The 24180-nt window shown below is 45.0% G+C and overlaps 1 protein-coding gene across 2 annotated transcripts in view; it reads right to left on the bottom strand.

Annotated features, from left to right (window-relative positions):
• LOC110539034 (activating signal cointegrator 1 complex subunit 3) overlaps nucleotides 1-24180 on the bottom strand; it is a 142391-nt gene that overhangs the window by 89412 nt on the left and 28799 nt on the right. For both annotated transcript variants that reach the window (XM_090193702.1, XM_090193693.1), the window contains exons 10-11: nucleotides 5628-5831; nucleotides 5040-5180 (exon numbers count right to left, since the gene is read on the bottom strand). In XM_090193702.1, the coding sequence (XP_090049828.1) occupies nucleotides 5040-5180; nucleotides 5628-5831 (345 nt within the window). The remainder of the gene's footprint in view (nucleotides 1-5039; nucleotides 5181-5627; nucleotides 5832-24180) is intronic.

The raw sequence follows: 24180 nt of genomic DNA, 5'->3' as shown, positions 1-24180 counted from the left end.
TGGACACAATATTGTCTTCTACTCTTCACTGCAGAATTACAGATGTATGACTGAAGTCTGTGTTGTGACCTGAACCTAACTGAGCCCAAAGTGCAGTGTGAGAAGATCAGCTGTAACACACTGTTATTGGTCCTGTGGATCTCTGTCCCAGACACTGATATTGGCCCTGTGGATCTCTGTCCCAGACACTGGTATTGGCCATGTGGATCTCTGTCCCAGACAATGGTATTGGCCCTGTGGATCTGTGGTGCTGATGTTGTCTCTCTCCTGTGATCTCCCTCTGCTGTGTAAACCCTGCTACTCTATAACAGCCATAAGCTGCTATGACAGATACCCTTTTCACACTACTGAGCCTATCGAGCCAAACCAAGCCAAGCTGTGCTGGGCTAGCCTGTTTACGCACCATAGTTACTGGAATGGACAATGTAAAGAAAGAGATCTGAGCCAGAACAGTATAGTTGGGTTTGGCACTATAGTCTGTGTGTGTGTGTCTGTGGTTGGCACTACAGTGAGTACGGTTACATGCTAGGGATGGGCATGAGTACTTGAGTACTCGAACGGACGTCAAAACTCAATCTTTAACAAGAGATGAACATTTTTCCCCCAATACTGTAAAAACGTACTTTGCTAAGATAATCCATTTACCTGACAGGTTTTAACTTATTTTATTGATCCTTTATTTAACTACGCAAGTCAGTCAAGAACAAATTCTTATTTACAATGACGGCCTACCAAGAGGCAAAATGCCTCCTGTGGGGACAGGGGCTAAACATTTTTTTTAAATAGGACAAAACAAACATCATGACAAGAAACACCACAACACTACATAAAGAGAGACCTAAGACGACAACACAGCATGACAGGTGTGGCATATCAAGAAGATGATTAAAAAGCATGATCATTACACAGGTGCACCTTGTGCTGGGGACTTGCCTAGTTAAATAAAAGGTTAAAATAAAAAATATAAAAATAAAAGCCACTCTAAAATGTGCAGTTTTGTCACACAACACAATGCCACAGATGTCAAGTTGAGGGAGCGTGCAATTGGCATGCTGACTGCAGGAATGTCCACCAGAACTGTTGTCAGTTAATTGAATGTTTTGGCACCTACATGAGAGCTCTTCTTTATCTACACCCATTCAGCATCATTCACACCCTCTTAAGCTTTAGCCCCACCCATCTCCTTAAAGGTTGAGCTGAGCATTCTGTCCTAAAAACAGCAGTCAAGCACCCAAGCTAACTGGCTAACATTGGCTACCTTGCTAGCTACTTCCAGATGAGAGAACAGCTCACTGACCATTTTACTCGCCCTAGCAGAGCGGGTTAGGTTGTTTTTATGTTATCTGACACCTCCCATATTCAACGGGTGTTGAGCGCTCTGGCACACTCAGACGAGAGTAACTGAAATCGTAGTAGATAGACGTGGCTGGTAAATTCGCTCTGGCTATCATCAGTTGTCGCAGTGACATTCTATTGAAATGGTTACTTGCACAGTGGAGTCTTTTGTTAAGACATTTAGCTAGCTAGGTAGACAATGAACCATAATCCCAACTCATGACTTTACTACCCTGCATGAATCTGCAGGTAGCTAACCAACCAGGTTCAATGTTAGCTAGCTATCATTAGGCTATAACTAGCAAAGCAAATGGCTCTGAGATACAAATAATAAGAACATACAGGTAACATTAGCTAGCTAGCTAACAGCACACTTTAACTTGAAATGAAAACAACTTTGCCAAATTAGAAATATGTAATATCTGAAAATGTAGCTAGCTAGACTATCTTACCAGTATACATAATTGGTGGACGCTACTCCTCGTCACAGATGCCATGGTTGCCCAATACTTTGAAGATGTAATCCAGAGATAGGTGTTTTCTCCATCTCCTTAGCAATCATACTCCATTTCCACTGATTTCAAAACTTGGTCCCCCAGAAAGCGGAGACCAACATTTATTCAGTTCTACTACATGATACACTCATCTCAGCAAATCATGGCTAGATGGAAAGTTGCTGTCTTTTTCTGTGGCTAAACCAACTAGGCTAGTAATTTAACAATTGTATTCGTATTTACAGATGGCATTGCACCCCCCACAGCAACTCACCCAAGCCTTCCCCATTTCTCCTTCTCCCAAATCCAGTCAGCTGATGCTCTGAAAGAGCTGCAAAATCTGGTCCCCTACAAATCAGCCGGGCTAGACAATCTGGACCTTTTCTTTCTAAAATTATCTGCCGAAATTGTTGCCACCCCTATTCCTAGCCTGTTCAACCTCTCTTTCGTGTCGTCTGAGATTCCCAAAGATTGGAAAGCAGCTGCGGTCATCCCCCTCTTCAAAGGGGGGACACTCTTGACCCAAACTGCTACAGACCTATATCTATCCTACCCTGCCTTTCTAAGGTCTTCGAAAGCCAAGTCAACAAACAGATTATCGACCATTTTGGATCCCACCATACCTTCTCCGCTATGCAATCTGGTTTCAGAGCTGTTCATAGATGCACCTCAGCCACGGTCAAGGTCCTAAACGATATCTTAACCGCCATCAATAAGAAACAATACTGTGCAGCCGTATTCATTGACCTGGCCAAGGCTTTCAACTCTGTCAATCACCACATCCTCATCGGCAGACTCGACAGCCTTGGTTTGTCAAATGATTGCCTAGCCTGGTTCACCAACTACTTATCTGATAGAGTTCAGTGTGTCAAATCGGAGGGTCTCTTGTCCGGGCCTCTGGCAGTCTCTATGGGAGTTCCACAGGGTTCAATTCTTGGACCAACTCTCTTCTCTGTACACATTAATGATGTCGCTCTTGCTGCTGGTGAGTCTCTGATCCACCTCTACGCAGACGACACCATTCTGTATACTTCTGGCCCTTCTTTGGACACCGTGTTAACAACCCTCCAGACGAGCTTCAATGCAATACAACTCTCCTTCCGTGGCCTCCAATTGCTCTTAAATACAAGGAAAACTAAATGCATGCTCTTCAACCGATCGCTGCCTGCACCTTCCCGCCTGTCCAACATCACTACTCTGGACGGTTCTGACTTAGAAAATGTGGACAACTACAAATACCTAGGTGTGTGGTTAGACTGTCCTTCCAGACTCACATCAAACATTTCCAATCCAAAGTTAAATCTAGAATTGGCTTCCTATTTCGCAACAAAGCATCCTTCACTCATGCTGCCAAACATACCCTTGTAAAACTGACCATCCTACCGATCCTCGACTTCGGCGATGTCATTTACAAAATAGCCTCCAATACCCTACTCAATAAATTGGATGCAGTCTATCACAGTGCCATCCATTTTGTCACAAAAGCCCCATATACTACCCACCACTGCGACCTGTACGCTCTCGTTGGCTGGCCCTCGCTTCATACTCGGCTCCAGGTCATCTACAAGATCCTGCTAGGTAAAGTCCACCCTTATCTCAGCTGGCTGGTCACCATAGCAGCACCCACCTGTAGCACGCGCTCCAGCAGGTATATCTCGCTGGTCACCCCCAAAACTAATTCTTCCTTTGGCCGCCTCTCCTTCCAGTTCTCTGCTGCCAATGATTGGAACGAACTACAAAAATCTCTGAAACTGGAAACACTTATCTCCCTCACTAGCTTTAAACACCAGCTGTCAGAGCAGCTCACAGATTACTGCACCTGTACATAGCCCATCTATAATTTAGCCCAAACAACTACCTCTTTCCCTACTGTATTTATTTAATTTGCTACTGTATTATTGACTGTATGTTTGTTTTACTCCAAGTGTAACTCTGTGTTGTTGTATTTGTCGAACTACTTTGCTATATCTTGGCCAGGTCGCAATTGTAAATGAGAACTTGTTCTCAACTTGGTTTAAATAAGGTGAAATAAATAAATAAATAGAAAATAAAATAAATAAAATATGCACGTTTGATATTAAGGAAGATGAAAGTCCACATTTCGGAAGGCATTTCTGTCAAAAAACTAATTTTGATTAAAAAAAAAGTTTATATTCAAATGGTATTGACTGCGACATACTCCTAGTTTCCTGAAACGAGTCACGTGTATTCCCAGTCATGCGAAATCCATAGATAATGGATTAATGCATTTATTTCAATTGACTGATTTCCTTATTTGAACTGCAACTCATTAAAATCATATTGCGTTTATACTTTTGTTCAGTGTATGTGGTCTAAGTTTTATTTTAAAGACAACTTTAATTTGCTTTGCCTCTAGTTTTCCATTTGAACATGAGCATTTGTGGGGCACAACAAAAAAGAAACCACGCCAAGCATCAAACAGTTCTCCCTAAATTCCCATTCCCCTCCGTGTCTCACTCACTCAATTGCGTTGCGACTGCTCCCTCTACACACGCGTGCTGAGTGTACAGAAATAAATGCCTATAAAAACAGATATAACTGATGGGATACACAAGCTACAATCCATGCCAAATTGTCCCAGCCATAACCGTGGCAGCAGGAAGAATTAAGTCCTTCACAATAGTATGGGGCTTGCCTGTCCTAGCCACTCAGTAGCTCACCTTAAGACGCTTCTTGTCCCTTCTTATTAATTAACACGTTTTTAATAACCCAGACTTTTTGTTTCTACTCTTGCCAAAAAAAACAGTAACATCACTCTTGCAAAATCATTTTGAAATACAGTGCTATAACTTTATTTAAGGTGTTTTTTTATTTATTTACATGTCCTAATAATTCAAAGGATTGCTCAGAACACCAGGTGTTTTAATCGGTGTATGCTTACTATGATTTTGACCTTACACCGATTAAAATAAGCAGAGTAAAGTGCTTACATGACTATTGCCATAACCGATCTACTGTCATAATCCGTTTAATATCGAATTATTAGCGCATGTAAACGTGCTCAGTGTGAAGAGGGTACGGAGCTACTGCAATCCAGAGAGCCGAGCTGAGCTGAGAGCCAACCACTGGGAGGCGCTAGCGAACAGTCGTGAGGCAGAACACAACTCCACTCTGGACCAATGGAGCATAGGGAAAGCCTACGCAGAAACTGTGTGTGTGCTTGCGCACCCATGTGTGTTTGTACAGTACCTGTGTACGCAGGATCTCCCCTTTGGTTAGCTGCATGTCTCCAGTGAGCTCTTTGACAGCAATGCCCAGTGGCTCCAACCGCTTACTGAAGTAGTTCGTCATCTCTGCTGCCAGGGCCTTCATAGGAGCTACATACACTATCTACAGAGGGAGGGAGAGAGAGATGGAGGGAAGGGAGGGAGCGAGTAGGAGAGGAGAGAGAGAAAGAGGGAGGGAGATAAATATATAAAGAGAGAAAAGGGAGAGTGGGGGGAGAAGGAGAGAAAGAAAGTGAGAGGAAGTGAAAGGTCACAGTCATGATAAATGAGTGTACAGCAGAGTATCACTTGTTCCCTGGCAACTAGCATAAATCACTATTTATTGAAAAATATGAAACAGGCCACTTAGATTAAGAAAGTTTAATGGAAATGTATGAAAAGGTGGCTATCGTCGCTGGCTTGCATCGGGTGTGTGGTGTTAGAATGTGTGTGTATTAGAACATGTGTGTGTATGTGTGTGGGGGGCGTGGCTTTATAAGGACAACCAATAATAAATGTGTTCTACTGTATGTTTGTATGTCTTGCTCACACACACACAGCTGAGTGGTACCTTGAACTCATCCTTCTTGATGACACCTCCAGGTTGGAGGTGCTGTCTGATCTCATGGAGGACTGTCAGCATGGCGATGTTGGTCTTGCCGGCTCCGGTGGGGGCACAGATGAGCAGGTTCTCATTGGTGTTGTAGGCTGTCTCAAACACTATGGACTGGATCCTGTTCAGACGCTGCATCCCCTTAAACACCAACTGACCAATCTGGGGGGAATGAAAGAGAGAGAGCGAGAGAGAGAGACAGACACAGAAAGAGACCAAGAGTGCAACAGAGAACGACAGCGAGAGAGCGAGAGAGGGTGCAACAGAGAGTGAGAGGGAGGAAGATAATAAGAAAAGGTTCAAATCACAGAGTAATTATGGGAGTCATTACAAAGACAGACATGGGATCATGATGATACAAGTCTAACACACACGTCAGGACAGAGCAGACGGGAGGGATGGTCACAGCTGACTGGTTTAGGGGTCGGGGTAAAGACAAACATTGGTTGGCCTTATTGAGGGGGTCACCAGAACATTTTTATGGTTTTAGATGAGTAACATAGTGGAAAGAACATTGAGAACACTGACAAACCACTCCGCCGCACGCACGCACACACACACCTATCTACCACTGATTGCCAGACCACTTCCCTCATATTATAGGGCAGGTTTCCCAACTGGCAGTCTTCTGAGCAAAAAAATAAAAGTATTAATTTTTTAATTTAGCATTTTTGGGGGAATTTTATTTGTTGGACACAAAAGACTAAAAACACCAGGAAATGAGCTCTAAGTGATTTTAAATTAAAGAAATCTGTTCAAGTATTCCCAATAGACACTTGATCGTATATAAATGAAAGCAAAGGGCTGAAATGATTCTTTTAGTCAAACATTATATCTGTTTGGGCTTCTTGTGGTCAATTTTCAGTCTACAAATGATTTGCAATTATTTCCCGGGCTCAAGAAAAAAAATCACCCAGAGGCTGAATCTAGTTGATGATCCCTGCTATATGGGGGATGATTTACTGTTGGCTAGTGGGTGGCTGCAGACAAGGTGTGGGAAGGGGGAGGCGTTTGACTGCCAGTAGGAGAGAGGTTAAATCCTGAGTGGTGGGAACAGATGTCAATCAACCTGCCCACCACTTGACTTCTCGCTTGACTTCTCCATGGTAACAGAGCGTGGGTGACAGACAGGCCTCAATCATCCGGCGACCGACGTTGATAAGGAGAGAAATGGCCCTTCTGAAAGACAGCATCCGTGACCAGTCGACCGCCCACTACTCGGACACACACAGACATTCAGCCGTCAGAGTGGGCAGTTAACTGCTCCGGCCACCCTCACTCCTAGGGAAAGAGACACAGAACTGCAGGTGTGTGCTCTGTCCCCATCTGTCCATCAATCTCCCTCTCACTCACTTTATAGCCTTCTTTTACTTCATGCTCTCTCTCTCAACTCTTTCTCTCTCACTCAGTCTCTCTCTCGGAGTGGATTGGGATGTCTTGAGCTTAGACAGCAATATAATTTATTTAAGGATTCATTAAAAATATGTCATCACTCTACTCTTCCTCCCAGTTTCGCTCTGACACTCAGAAAAATAAAGAATTTGAGTGCTGCGTGTCATCCAGGGACTGGGGCCAAAGACGAGAGAAGAGGCAGGAGTCAGCCTGCCCTGACAACCCATCCCAACTCTGATGAAGGCAGGAGTCAGCTCGGAGGCCCTGACAACCTATCCCAACTCTGATGAAGGCAGGAGTCAGCCCCGAGGCCCTGACAACCCATCCCAACTCTGATGAAGGCAGGAGTCAGCCCCGAGGCCCTGACAACCCAACTCTGATGAAGGCAGGAGTCAGCTCCGAGGCCCTGACAACCCAACTCTGATGAAGGCAGGAGTCAGCTCCGAGGCCCTGACAACCCAACTCTGATGAAGGCAGGAGTCAGCTCCGAGGCCCTGACAACCCAACTCTGATGAAGGCAGGAGTCAGCTCGGAGGCCCTGACAACCTATCCCAACTCTGATGAAGGCAGGAGTCAGCCCCGAGGCCCTGACAACCTATCCCAACTCTGATGAAGGCAGGAGTCAGCCCCGAGGCCCTGACAACCCAACTCTGATGAAGGCAGGAGTCAGCTCGGAGGCCCTGACAACCCAACTCTGATGAAGGCAGGAGTCAGCTCCGAGGCCCTGACAACCCAACTCTGATGAAGGCAGGAGTCAGCCCCGAGGCCCTGACAACCCATCCCAACTCTGATGAAGGCAGGAGTCAGCCCCGAGGCCCCGACAACCCAACTCTGATGAAGGCAGGAGTCAGCTCCGAGGCCCTGACAACCCAACTCTGATGAAGGCAGGAGTCAGCTCCGAGGCCCTGACAACCCAACTCTGATGAAGGCAGGAGTCAGCTCCGAGGCCCTGACAACCCAACTCTGATGACGGCAGGAGTCAGCTCCGAGGCCCCGACAACCCAACTCTGATGAAGGCAGGAGTCAGCTCCGAGGCCCTGACAACCCAACTCTTATGAAGGCAGGAGTCAGCTCCGAGGCCCTGACAACCCAACTCTTATGAAGGCAGGAGTCAGCTCCGAGGCCCTGACAACCCAACTCTTATGAAGGCAGGAGTCAGCTCCGAGGCCCTGACAACCCAACTCTTATGAAGGCAGGAGGTGGTTAAATTATTAATGCATCAAAGAGCAACTTTATTAGAGTCCACTTAAGCCGGTGGAAGGCTGAAGGATGATTGTGGTTTCAACATGGCACTGGGCGAAAGAACGAACGGTGGAGTAGCAGGAGCCTCTGACTGATAGCTAGTTGGCTAGCCCTCTCTCGCTCTAATTCTGATTGGCGCAGCGATGGGTGGGCCTGGAAGAGCATACCCACTGGGGAGCCAGGCCCACCCATCGCTGAGCCCTTCCCCAATCATGTGAAATCCATTGATTAGGGCCTAATGTATTTATTTCAATTGATCGATTTCCTTCAATTAACTATAAGTCTATAAAATAAAACTATAAAATTATTAAATTGTTGCATTTATATTTATGTTCATTCATTCAGAGAGAGAGAGACAGCCAGAGAGAGAAATACAAAGAGAGGCAGAGAGAGAAAGACAATACTATACACACCATCTTGACATATCTTTAAAGTAAGCGAGTAAAGGAATGGATATTAGTGCAGTGTGTTGTTTTGTACTCATTCTTTCTCTCTAGTCTAAATGACTCTAGGGCTGATTTCCTCTCATCCTCTCTCCCTGGCGAGTGGAGCGTCCTCCTGTCGAACCAATTATTTCCCCCAAGGCCAAGTCCTGAGAGCACCAACCAATTTATAAATATGCATTTCTGAATTAGGAGCGGCACAGTTTCACCCTCTTCCGCACGGCTCCTGCACACACACGCAAGCACACACACACAATTGCCAGGACTCAAACACGCACAATGTGTCGCTGTGGCAAACACGTTCACTTTAAGTGGCTAGACCCCCTTTTGTTTTGATTTATCGACTTTGTCTGTAGATAACGAGGAGCCAGCGTCCCGAACTCCTTAAACATGCTAATTCATGCAAATGTATGCCTGCCCCAATATTCACCTTGAGCTAATGCATACATGTTGTAAATATGATGTTGCCATCCTTTAATAATCTTCTTGAAAATCATCAGTGCTTTGTTTATGTATTTTCTTCTTCATTTCTTAAAACGTCTCTGGCTGGCTTCATTGTTAATCAGATGTATGCACTGTAAATCTTCCAATAGGAGATGCAGCTGTCCCTGCCAGGAGTCGTCTCCGGGGTCCAAGCAGCAGTAACTCACTGAAGAGGTAACGTTACTGTAGGCTACTTGAGATACTACCATATGCAGCTGTTAACATAACATTCATTTCATTAAAAATCGCTGTCTCCAAGCAACAAACACCAGCATGGTTATACATCTTCAGCAATAGGTGAAACGCCACAAATACAGCTAACAGTTTAAATGTTTTTATTTAACCTTTATTTAACTAGGCAAGTCAGTGAAGAACAAATTCTTATTTACAATGACGGCCTACAGTTAACCACATCTAAGAGAAACTACCAACAGTAGACACCACAACTCACGTTTAAGAGAAGAATATTCTACATGGTTGTTTTATCAACTGGCCTCAGTTTGGAGTTATTTCCTGTGACTGAGTTTATGAACAGGCCTGTGATCAGTCCATCAGTGTGCATACTGGGATTATCACATTGTTTCTATGAGCTAAAGGCCAAACTTTGAGTAACAAAATCCATTTGACATCACCAGGCAAGATTCCAACTCAATTACGATGACAAGTCCTAAACACACTTAATCCCCCAGGCATTCAAAAAGAGAACACACCTCCAGAACCAATCTCAGATTCCTGTTTTTCTCACCTCTGGGGTTGAAAAATCCTAGTAACTTTCCCAAAATCCCCAGGTTTTCCAGAAAGCGTGGTTGGAATATTCTTGGAATCCTCCAACTGGGATTTCTGGAAAACCTGTGAATTTGGGGGAAGTTACTGGAATGTCCCAGCCCTACTCCCCCAAAAAGACAGACCCATGCAGGTACCAAAGGGTTCTCCCCAGGATGTCAATCAGGTGGTGCTGATGTGAATGGAGGAATGGGAAAGGTCCAGAGGGGGCTGGGAGCAGAAGAAAGCCCTTCTTTCCCAAACCTCTGGTCACTTTGACCACAAATACGTTTTGGATTTTTTTTTATACCAAAATTCCATTTGAAGGGACCATCTAAAAAATGTCCTAGATACGACAGCCTCATTCTAGCTTCGTCGCCACCTATTCATCATCATCATGTACAACTGACTAATTCCAACCAAAAACATCACTTTACATTCTGATACACCCATGTGCCTAACCCCCTGACTAAAAACATTGTTAGTTCCAGATGTAGAGGACAATACCGTGAACACTGTTAAAGTGAGAAAGCTGGATGGAACGTGACCGCTCGCCACAGATTTTGTGGGAGTATCGAACCCATACAGGCCCAGAACATCTCTGTGTGTGTGTTTCCCAATCAGTACTGTCTGTGTGTCCCACTCTCGGTTCATACAGTGTAGTCTCTCTCTCTGTGTGTGTGTGTGTGTGTGTGTGTATGTGTGTGTAGGTATATATGTATATACAGTGCCTTGCGAAAGTATTCGGCCCCCTTGAACTTTGCGACCTTTTGCCACATTTCAGGCTTCAAACATAAAGATATAAAACTGTATTTTTTTGTGAAGAATCAACAACAAGTGGGACACAATCATGAAGTGGAAGGACATTTATTGGATATTTCAAACTTTTTTAACAAATCAAAAACTGAAAAATTGGGCGTGCAAAATTATTCAGCCCCCTTAAGTTAATACTTTGTAGCGCCACCTTTTGCTGCGATTACAGCTGTAAGTCGCTTGGTGTGTGTCTCTATCAGTTTTGCACATCGAGAGACTGAAAATTTTTCCCATTCCTCCTTGCAAAACAGCTCGAGCTCAGTGAGGTTGGATGGAGAGCATTTGTGAACACCAGTTTTCAGTTCTTTCCACAGATTCTCGATTGGATTCAGGTCTGGACTTTGACTTGGCCATTCTAACACCTGGATATGTTTATTTTTGAACCATTCCATTGTAGATTTTGCTTTATGTTTTGGATCATTGTCTTGTTGGAAGACAAATCTCCGTCCCAGTCTCAGGTCTTTTGCAGACTCCATCAGGTTTTCTTCCAGAATGGTCCTGTATTTGGCTCCATCCATCTTCCCATCAATTTTAACCATCTTCCCTGTCCCTGCTGAAGAAAAGCAGGCCCAAACCATGATGCTGCCACCACCATGTTTGACAGTGGGGATGGTGTGTTCAGCTGTGTTGCTTTTACGCCAAACATAACGTTTTGCATTGTTGCCGAAAAGTTCAATTTTGGTTTCATCTGACCAGAGCACCTTCTTCCACATGTTTGGTGTGTCTCCCAGGTGGCTTGTGGCAAACTTTAAACAACACTTTTTATGGATATCTTTAAGAAATGGCTTTCTTCTTGCCACTCTTCCATAAAGGCCAGATTTGTGCAATATACGACTGATTGTTGTCCTATGGACAGAGTCTCCCACCTCAGCTGTAGATCTCTGCAGTTCATCCAGAGTGATCATGGGCCTCTTGGCTGCATCTCTGATCAGTCTTCTCCTTGTATGAGCTGAAAGTTTATAGGGACGGCCAGGTCTTGGTAGATTTGCAGTGGTCTGATACTCCTTCCATTTCAATATTATCGCTTGCACAGTGCTCCTTGGGATGTTTAAAGCTTGGGAAATCTTTTTGTATCCAAATCCGGCTTTAAACTTCTTCACAACAGTATCTCGGAACTGCCTGGTGTGTTCCTTGTTCTTCATGATGCTCTGTGCGCTTTTAACAGACCTCTGAGACTATCACAGTGCAGGTGCATTCATACGGAGACTTGATTACACACAGGTGGATTGTATTTATCATCATTAGTCTATTAGGTCAAAATTGGATCATTCAGAGATCCTCACTGAACTTCTGGAGAGAGTTTGTTGCACTGAAAGTAAAGGGGCTGAATAATTTTGCACGCCCAATTTTTCAGTTTTTGATTTGTTAAAAAAGCTTGAAATATCCAATAAATGTCGTTCCACTTCATGATTGTGTCCCACTTGTTGTTGATTCTTCACAAAAAAAAAAAGACAGTTTTATATCTTTATGTTTGAAGCCTGAAATGTGGCAAAAGGTCGCAAAGTTCAAGGGGGCCGGATACTTTCGCAAGGCACTGTATATATATATATATATATATATATATATATATATATTTCCCAGTCCGTACTGTGTAGTGAGTGCGATGGAAGCAAGCAGGCTCATTATTAGAGTGCTAGCACAGCCTACGGCCAAATGTGCCAACCAGGCTGATTGGGAATAAACTGGCAATACAGAACCAATCCACCAGCCACTCTAAACTCACTAATTAGACACTCAAAGATCCCAGTAAATGATTCTACAGCTAAATCTAAAACACCTACCAAGCAGTCTCTGTCCAATTGCCTCCCTGTCCTAGTTTAACACAGTGCAGTCCAACACTCTACTCAGCAAACTGGATGCAGTCTATCACAGTGCCATCCGTTTTGTCACTAAAGCACCTTATATCACCCACCACTGCGACTTGTATGCTCTAGTCGGCTGGCCCTCGCTACATATTCGTCGCCAGACCCACTGGCTCCAGGTCATCTACAAGTCCATGCTAGGTAAAGCTCCGCCTTATCTCAGCTCACTGGTCACGATGGCAACACCCACCCGTAGCACGTGCTCCAGCACGTGTATCTCACTGATCATCCCTAAAGCCAACACCTCATTTGGCCGCCTTTCGTTCCAGTACTCTGCTGCCTGTGACTGGAACGAATTGCAAAAATCGCTGAAGTTGGAGACTTTTATCTCCCTCACCAACTTCAAACATCAGCTATCTGAGCAGCTAACCGATCGCTGCAGCTGTACATAGTCAATTGGTAAATAGCCCACCCATTTTCACCTACCTCATCCCCATACTGTTTTTATTTATTTACTTTTCTGCTCTTTTGCACACCAATATCTCTACCTGTACATGACCATCTGATCATTTATCACTCCAGTGTTAATCTGCAAAATTGTAATTATTCGCCTACCTCATGCCTTTTGCACACATTGTATATAGACTCCCCCTTTGTGTTCTACTGTGTTATTGACTTGTTAATTGTTTACTCCATGTGTAACTCTGTGTTGTCTGCTCATACTGCTATGCTTTATCTTGGCCAGGTCGCAGTTGCAAATGAGAACTTGTTCTCAACTAGCCTACCTGGTTAAATAAAGGTGAAATAAAAATTTGGAAAGTATTCAGACATCTTGACTTTTCCACATTTTGTTACTTCACAGACCTATTCTAAAATTGATTAAATCATCCCCCCCCCCCCCCCCCAGAAATTCCACAAGCTTGGCACACCTGTATTTGGGGAGTTTCTCCTATTATCTTCTGCAGATCCTCTTAAGCTCTGTCAGATTGGATGGCGAGCATCGCTGCACAGAGATGTTCGATTGGGTTCAAGTCCGGGCTCTGGCTGGGCCACTCAAGGACATTGTGCTTAGGGTCATAGTCCTGTTGGAAGGTGAACCTTCGCCCCCAGTCTGAGGTCTTGAGCGCTCTGGAGAAGGTTTTCATCAAGGATCTCTGTACTTTGCTCCGTTCATTTTTCCTTCGGTTACTAGTCCAACGCTCTAACCACTAGGCTACCTGCCGCCTTCTCTCCCGATCGCTCAGTTTGGCTGGGCGGCCAGATCTAGGAAGAGTCTTGGTGGTTCCAAAACTTCTTCCATATAAGAATGATGGTGGCCACTGTGTTCTTGTAGACCTTCAATGCTTCAGAATATTTTTGGTACCCTTCCCCAGATCTGTGCCTCGACACAATTCTGTCTCAGAGCTCTACGGATAATTTATTCGACCTCATGGCTTGTTTTTTTCTCTGACATGCACTGTCAACTGTGGGACCTTATATAGACAGGTGTGTGCCTTTCCAAATCATGTCCAATCAATTGAATTTATCACTGGTGGACTTCAAACAAGTTGTAGAATCATTTCAAGGATGATCAATAGAAACAGGATGCAGCTGAACTCAATAGCAAAGAGTCTGAATACTTGATGTAAATAAGGTATTGATATTTTGTTTTTTATACATTTGCAAAAAAATCTAAAAACCTGTTTTTGCTTTGTCATTATGGGGTAGTGTGTGTAGATTGATGAGGAAAAAAGTCAATTTAATTAATTTTAGACTAAGGCTGTAATGTAACAAAATGTGGAAAAAGGGGTCTGAATACTTTCCAAATGCACTGTACCTGCTCACCTAAAAATGTAAACATGGACTATCACCTGTGCAAAGGTGTGTGGTTACTGTATACGTGTAAGCATATATTGACTGTATAGGTCAGGGTGAGAACTGCTAAACTAATTAAATGATGTCGTGTGTGTGGTAATGGGGAGCTCAAAGAAAGTTGTTGTTTGCACACTATGCTTTTAATTACTTTTCAGTTCCATTTCATTCCATTTGAATTGACAGCTTGATCAACTTTTAATTGCTAGTTTTAGTAAACAGCTTATCAGCTCCAAGCCCACACACACAGCCCTGAATGACCTGGCCAAACACACACACAAGCTGTACTGTGGAGTTTGACAGAGTGAGATGCAGATGCAGCAAACAGGAGGCCCATTAATTTCCCCACAGGACGCCAGTAGAACGGACTCACTCACTCACCTCGCACGGACGGACGGACTCACTCACTCGCACGGGGACACTCACTCGCACGGGGACACTCACTCGCACCGACTCTCTCACACACTCACTCAGTCAGGGATGCACGGACTCACTCACGCGCACACAAGGACAAGCACGGACGGACGCACTCACTCACTCGCACAGGGACACTCACTCGCACGGACACACTGACTCGCAAACGCACGGACGGACTCACTCACTCAAACGGACACGCACGGGTGGAAGGACGAACTCGCACGGATGGACGGACTCACACGCACCGACACACGGACTAACTCACACACGGACTCACTCACACACGGACTCACTCATACACGGACTCACTCACACACACACACGGACTCTCTCTCACACACACACACACACACACACACAGACTCTCACACACACGGAATCTCTCTCACACACACACACACTGACTCTCTCACACACACACACACAGACTTTCTCTCACACACACACAGACTTTCTCTCACACACACACGGACTCTCTCACACACACACACACAGACTTTCTCTCACACACACACAGACTTTCTCTCACACACACACGGACTCTCTCACACACACGCACGGACTCTCTCACACACACGCACGGACTCTCTCACACACACGCACGGACTCTCTCACACACACGCACGGACTCTCTCACACATGCACGGACTCTCTCACACACACGCACGGACTCTCTCACACACACGCACGGACTCTCTCACACACACACGCACGGACTCTCTCACACGCACGGACTCTCTCACACGCACGGACTCTCTCACACGCACGGACTCTCTCACACGCACGGACTCTCTCACACGCACGGACTCTCTCACACGCACGGACTCTCTCACACGCACGGACTCTCTCACACGCACGGACTCTCTCACACGCACGGACTCACTCACGCGCACACAAGGACAAGCACGGACGGACGCACTCACTCACTTGCACAGGGACACTCACTCGCACGGACACACTGACTCGCAAACGCACGGACGGACACACTCACTTGCACTCACATGGACGGACTCACTCACTCAAACGGACACGCACGGGTGGAAGGACGAACTCGCACGGATGGACGGACTCACACGCACCGACACACGGACTAACTCACACACGGACTCACTCACACACGGACTCACTCATACACGGACTCACTCACACACACACACGGACTCTCTCTCACACACACACACAGACTCTCACACACACGGAATCTCTCTCACACACACACACACTGACTCTCTCACACACACACACACAGACTTTCTCTCACACACACACAGACTTTCTCTCACACACACACGGACTCTCTCACACACACACACACACACAGACTTTCTCTCACACACGCACGGACTCTCTCACACACACGCACGGACTCTCTCTCACACACACACACACACACACACACACAGACTCTCACACACACGGAATCTCTCTCACACACACACGCACGGACTCTCTCACACGCACGGACTCTCTCACACGCACGGACTCTCTCACACGCACGGACTCTCTCACACGCACGGACTCTCTCACACGCACGGACTCTCTCACACGCACGGACTCTCTCACACACACGGACTCTCTCACACACACGGACTCTCTCACACACACGGACTCTCACACACACACACACACGGACTCTCACACACACACACACGGACTCTCACACACACACACACACACACGGACTCTCACACACACACACACACGGACTCTCACACACACCCACACAGGACTCTCTCACACACCCACACAGGACTCTCTCACACACACACACACAGACTCTCACACACACACACACAGACTCACACACACACACACGGACTCTCACACACACAGACGGACTCTCACACACACACACGGACTCTCACACACACACACGGACTCTCACACACACACACGGACTCTCACACACACGGACTCTCACACACACACAGGGACAACCTGAGAGATAAGTGGATCTAGATGAGATGTATGCTGCCACTCCCCAAGGCCTCTCCTTTCACATCAGAGATAAGGCTTTAACAAGCCTCTGTCCACCATCTGTGCTCTTTCCACCCCCCACTCTCTCTCTGACTCTCTCTCATCCCCACACCTGCTTTGCAAGTCTGAGCACACACACACACACACACACACACACACACACACACACACTGAGGAGGAAATCAAAACTGGATGAGGAAATGCAATCAGGACAGATTAATTATGGATAGCACTCCCTGCTCCGTCTCGTGTCCTCCTGCCACAGTCCAGAACACAGGACCCACGTCCCTCACTCTGAAGGGTGAGGCAGAGACACCAACGAGTGTGGGGACAAAACAGGAGGAGGAGGGTGGAAACCCTCACTTCATTGACAAGTGTCTTTGTGCTAAATCCTAGAACTCTACCGGGCTTACTACACTCCTCCAACTAGCCTACACTCCTCTTGGGAGGTTTGGACACATGAAGGTGTGAGGAGAGACACCTAGTCAGGACATGAGGACAGAACAGTGATTTCAACCATCACACCCCAGCACACGCACCCCGAGTCCCTCCGCCACTCCCTTTCTATGACAACAGAATAGACAGATAACCCTGTCCACCAGTACACAATCATGTCAACGTCTATGAAGAAGACAGGCTAACAGGCGGACTACACCGCTCGCTTCGCGTGCGCGAGCGCGAGCGTTGCAAAATACATTTACAAATGTATGTTATTCAATTATTGCACCCGCAATTCAGTGCTCCCCTTTGGGAATAACCATCTCTCTTAATGTAAGTCAAGCCTTCTTAGAATCCTTAAGGAGGAGTGTGGTCCTGATTAGCAGTTCCTCGGGGGACAGGATGTGTCTGATAGGGTTGCAAAGCTACCGGAAATTTGACAAAGTTACAAGAATCTTCAGTCATTTTGGTAAATAACAGAAAAGCTATGGCAATCTAACGTAACTTTGGTCATTTATACTTGAATAACCTTTTAAACAATGATTGATATTTAGTATACATTTGTCAAATCTGTGTCCGTATTGTTCATGAGTTTCTAGTAGCTAGGCCATATGGTTCAAGAGAAAATGTATTTAAAAAGCATCTAACAATGCCACTAGATGTCTTGTGATAGATTATATTAAATCATTGAAAGATAACACAATTCTGGTAGATTACTGGTAAAGTTTGAACGTTTCCAGTAACATACCCTCCCTAGTCTAAGTCTTCTCATGCCTCCATGGATATATCAGTACATCTGTAAGTGCCGGAGTGAGAGCCTACAGTCTATGTACTGGATGAGTAGGTAGTCATGTTTCCAGATCGAGTATGGAGGGGTTGTGTTGTTTTTCTATCAGCACCAGAGGGAATCTCTCTCTCATTATACTTATACACAGAAATTAGATAGGCTTTTATCAGCATGACGAGAGCAGGATTCATTCGTTAAAAAGGCCCTCTAATAAATTCCCCACTTTTAATGTTTCACAGTGCTAGTAAAGGCTTGCCAGGCAGGGCAGAGCCCTGTTGCCCATTACAGCTTTCAATAAATGGCAATCTACGCTACTCTGCGTGATGGTGGGGGAAGAAAGGGAAGGGGAAAAAAGCTGACAGGCTTTCGGTTCGGCCTGCTCCTAATAGCACGTAAAGACGTATTAGCCTCGGCGGTGTGTGCTTGGTGCTTAATAAGAGAGAGGCATTTTGTTTCAGAGTAGCCCGGCTTAAGTTAATGAATAGAGGAGCTCCTGCACTAGGGGCTAATTGACATCGCTCAGCTGAACAGGCTCCATATCAATCTGGACCCGTCACACAGGGGTTTCAAACAGAACAGGAAGCAGAGAATCTAGCCTGCTGGAGCTAGTGGAGAGACAGGGAGAAGCCCAGAACCAAAAAAAAAGACAAGAAAGAAAGATCAGGCTTTCAGAAAACGAGAAGACAAGACAATGATGTCTGTTTTTTTTAAAGGTGGAACTTGTAAATTAATTTGTGGAACGGCCAGGGCTACAGAATTAACAAAACGGTTGATTAACTCTCTCTGTAAGACACAACCACAAACTTATCATGCCCTTGTGTACTGCAATTAATTGTTTCCTGTGAGAAAAAGTAACAGGAAATTAACTCCCGAGAGAGAGGAGATAAATCCTGTCTGTCCATCCCAACTCATCCCACTTAAAGCAGAGGAGAGCCTCTGACATTGATCACTTCCTTCATGATGAGGACCAAGGGTCCTTCCACCACTCTCTCTCGTGCAGAGGGGGATGCTATTGCATGTAAGGGCCCACATCAGACCTGGGTTCCAATAGTATTTGTTTTCTTTCCAATACTACTGAATACTATCAAATACACTTCGAGCATAAGACTGTGCCTGCCTTGATTGGGACGCACATGTATGCTTTGCCACTCTTTTCAGGCACTTGGTCAAACCTTCCTCTCAAATACCTGGTCCCTTAGAGCACTTACTGTTTGATGTGCCAGAGGCTTGAAGATAGCAGAGAACCAACTCGAAGAGCAAATGTTTCAGGTACTGGGGCGGGTAATAGCCAAGGTAGCAGAACCCAGGGCTAGGGGTGAAACCAGGGTTGGAGATGAGGGTTAAGGAAGGAGATAGGACCTGAGGTACGGGATAGGGCCAGGATGATACCAAGTCTCGCAATATTCTTTCAATAGTGAAAATGAAAACCTGCTGTGTGTAAAATATTGTGTGCTATAGCTTGAAAATCAATCAATGTGACTCTGGATGACAACATAATGATGGTTGTTTCCAACATTAGGGCTGTTTTCCTAAAGAAGTTCAATCCACTTAGTGTTTTGTTTCCTTGACGCAATACTGGTATCGTCCCAGCCCTAGTGTGGGAGAGAGCTTTTCAGAAGTGATACTCTCATACCCACTCCCAGCCCTAGTGTGGGAGAGAGCTTTTCAAAAGTGATACTCTCATACTCAATCCCGGCCCTAGTGTGGGAGAGAGCTTTTCAAAAGTGATACTCTCATACCCAATCCCGGCCCTAGTGATACTCTCATACCCAATCCCAGCCCTAGTGATACTCTCATACCCAATCCCAGCCCTAGTGATACTCTCATACCCAATCTCCGGCCCTAGTGTGGGAGAGAGCTTTTCAAAAGTGATACTCTCATACCCAATCCCAGCCCTAGTGTGGGAGAGAGCTTTTCAAAAGTGATACTCTCACACCCAATCCCGGCCCTAGTGATACTCTCACACCCAATCCCAGACCACTTCATGAAGTTCCCTCTCTGGAACAGCAGAATGGGTGTAAAAACTAAATAGCAGAAACTCCACTTAGCCCACCAGAGGAAGCTAGGGATTGATGGGGATAAAGTGAGACAGTGACATGTTTACATGGAAAGAAACACCACAAAAATCTGGACATTTACACATTTAGCATTTAAAAAAGCCTAATGAAGATAATGAGTGACAGGCAGGGAGACAAACACCTGAGCTGACGTCACACAGACGCCGCAAAAATAACAACAGCAATCACACATGCATGACCAATCCTTATCTTAATCAATTTGTCTCAGCCTGCGATCACACACACAGTATGCCTGTCATCTTGATTGACAGACGGGTTAAATGAGGTGAACAGCTACAGGAGTACCCTACAAATATGGCAAAATATGTTCCAAGGTTTAAACATATCCAGTCATCTTCAGATATGATGCCATGTTTTGGGCACATCCAGGGGAGTTAATTCCACACGTATGATTCTACCCAAAATCTATTCAAGATTAAATGTAGTGCATTTCACAACACACTTGACAGAGAATAAATACCATAATAACTGTTTCTAACATCCCACCATGATCCCATACAGAATGACTCCAGAAGTCTAGATGAAGAACCAGAAGAAAAGACAGTGATGTGATTGAACTGAAGCCAACTGACAACTTCTGCTCTCCCATCTTCCAAATGCCTGGGTGAGGATTAGCTCACCTGTCTGTCAGTCCGGTCCACTGCCCTGCTATTGGCTGAGGGCAGATTTGTAAGCCTGTCACTCAGACTGTCACTCAGCCTGTCAGTCAGGGAGGAGAAGCCATTGTGTCTCCAGACAGCTGGCTGAGAACTACAGCACTTCCATTAAGACTCAACATCACTCACTGCCAATTACGGCTTCATAACGCTCCCAGTCGCAGGAATATGGACACCAGGGAGTGAAACTGAGCACGCCCTGGCTGGCACTCACACAGTCACACGGATACCTTTTACAGACAGACTTTACAATATTATCAGGGGATGTTTTTTAGAGCCCAATTCACACGGTCCCATTTGTACCATATTCTTGGCCTGGATAAGCCTGGTTTATCTCCCGTGCAGATGCCCGTGCACATTTTGTTACGTTACTGCCTTATTCTAAAATTGAATTCCCCCCTCAATCTACACATAATATCCCATAATTACAAAGCAAAAACTGGTTTTTAGAAATGTTTGCAAATGTATAAAAATGGAAGAACATTTTTTTTACATAAGTATTCAGACCCTTTACTCAGTACTTTGATGAAGCAATTTTGGCAGCGATTACAGCTTAGAGTATTCTTGGGTTCAACGCTACAAGCTTGGCACACCTGTATTTGGGGAGTTTCTCCCATTCTACTCTGCAGATCCTCTCAAGCTCTGTCAGGTTGGATGGGGAGCATCGCTGCACAGTTATTTTCAGGTCTATCCAGAGATGTTCGATCAAGTTCAAATCTGGGCTTTGGCTGGGCTACTCAAGGACATTGAGACTTGTCCCAAAGCCATTCCTATGTTGTCTTGGCTGTGTGCTTAGGTTCATTGTCCTCTTAGAAGGTGTACCTTCGCCCCAGTCTGAGGCCCTGAGTGCTCTGGAGCAGGTTTTCATCAAGGATCTCTCTATACTTTGCTCCGTTCATCTTTCCCTCGATCCTCAAATCAAATTGTATTGGTCACATACACATGGTTAGCAGATGTTAATGTGAGTGTAGCAAAATGCTTGTGCTTCTAGATCCAACAGTGCAGTAACATCTCCTGACTTGTCTCCCAGTCATTGTTGCTGAAAAACATCCCGACAGCATGATGATGCCACCACCATGCTTCATCATAGGGATGGTGTCAGATTTCCTCCAGACGTGATGCTTGGCATTCAGGCCAAACAGTTCAATCTTGGTTTCATCAGACCAGATAATCTTGTTTCTTATGATCCGAGAGTCCTTTAGGTCCCCTTTGCCAAACTCCAAGCGGGTTGTTGTGCTTTTTACTGAGGAGTGGCTTCAGAGATGGTTGTCCTTCTGGAAGGTTCTCCCATCTCCACAGAGGAACTCTGGAGCTCTGTCAGAGTGACCATCAGGTTGTTGGTCACCTCCCTGACAAAGGCCCTTCTCCCCCGATTGCTCAGTTTGGCCAGCTCTAGGGAGAGTCTTGGCGGTTCCAAACTTATTCTATTTAAAGAATGATAAGAATGATGGAGGCCACTGTTCTTGGGGACCTTGAATGCTGCAGAAATGTTTTGGTACCCTTCCTCAGATCTGTGCCTCTACACAATCCTATCGGAGCTCTACGGACAATTTCTTTGACATCATGGCTTGGATTTTGCTCTGACAACTGTGGGACCTTATATAGACAGGTGTGTGGCTTTCCAGATCATATGCAATACATTTCATTTACCACAGGCAGAGTCCAATCAAGTTGTTGAAACATCTCAAGGATGATCAATGGAAGCAGGATGCACCGGAGTTCAATTTCGAGTCTCATAGCAGAGGAATACTTATGTAAATAAGGTGTGTGTTTTTTATTTTTGATTAAAGTTTTTTGCTTTGTCATTGTGGGGTATTGTGTGTAGATTGATTAAATGACTTTTTTTCCTCATCAATTTTAGAATAAGACTAATGTAACAATGTGGAAAAAGTCAAGGTCTGAATACTTCCCGAATGCACTGTATGGCTGAAATCAATAGGTATTTTGTTCATTAAACAGACAAGACACACCTGATCACAGTCAACACACATATTTTATAATAGGCTAAGAATATAGGCTCAAAAGGTTCTACAGCTGTACCATTGAGAGCATCTTGACTGGCTGTATCACTGCTTGGTATGGCAATAGCACCGCCCTCGACCGCAAGGCGCTACAGAGGGTTGTGCAGACAGCCCAGTACATCACTGGGACCGAGCTCCCTGCCATCCATGACCTCTATCAGGCAGTGTGAAAGGAAGGCCCGGAAAATTGTTAACTACTCCAACCACCCAAGCGATACACTGTTCTCTCTGCTTCTGCACGACAAACGGTCCTGGTGCATCAAGTCTGACACCAACAGACTCCTGAACAGTTTCAATCCCCACTCCATAATACTGCTAAATACTGTAGCTAACAAAATAGCTACACAGACTTTCTTATTTTTGCACTGTCTATATGCACACTCACATGGGCCTACACATTGACACTCAAACACACGACCAACATTTGCTTAGACACATATAATATGCTTACACACATACATTTATAATGACTCTACACACACCCATACAATCATTATATATGCTGCTGTTACTCTGATATTCATATATCCTGATGTCTAGTCACCTTACCCCAAATACATAGATTATATACAAAAGAATGTGGACACCCCTTCAAATTAGTGGCACCCCTTCAAGTTAGTGGAGGTCAGGGCCCCTGGGTAGGCCGACATTATATTCACAGTACATGATCCTTGGTTGGCTGAGTGTCAGTGGAAAATTTTTGGGGGATATTCAAGTTGTCAATGTGTTGCTATAACTAGCAGCAAGATAAACTCTAAAGTTTAAACATTAGGCTGTGACGCAATAGGGTAAATGCAGATGGGTAACCCTCAGACTATTTATTTCTATCCGCTATGCTGCATCACGTGGGCTACATCATGTGACAATGCTCATTGATAAATAGTAGGACTGGGACGATACCAGTATCGTGATATCTTTTCCATGGCAAAAATGAAAAACAGGAATCAGATCTAACTCTTTGGTCCTTTAAAAACCTGCTGCATGTAAAATATTGTGATCTGTATCATGGAAAATAAATTGATGGAACGTTTGTTTCCAACATTAGGGCTGTTTTCCTTAAGAAGTTAAATCTTCTTTGTGATTTGTTTCCTTACCATGATACTAACGAGTGTCGCGATACTGGTATCGTCACGGCCCAACTAAATAGCACACCTGCCTGACAATATGGACCAATCTGTTATATTGGGGTCATTTCTGGAGGGAGAATGATATTTTATTTTTCACTTATGAGTAGAAAGTCCTTTCAAAAAGTAACCAGAATTGACCTTCTCACAGTCATTCTCCCCCCAAAATTGCAGGTCCCTCCGTGATGTGTAGTATGCTGTGTGCTTTTGACAGTGCTGTGTGCC

The sequence above is a fragment of the Oncorhynchus mykiss genome, chromosome 2 (assembly GCF_057628025.1).
Source record: "Oncorhynchus mykiss isolate SJ-2025 chromosome 2, ASM5762802v1, whole genome shotgun sequence".
Lineage (NCBI taxonomy): Eukaryota > Metazoa > Chordata > Actinopteri > Salmoniformes > Salmonidae > Oncorhynchus > Oncorhynchus mykiss.
The sequence above is the reverse complement of the archived record's forward strand: the minus strand, read 5'-3'. Positions and strand labels throughout refer to the sequence as shown.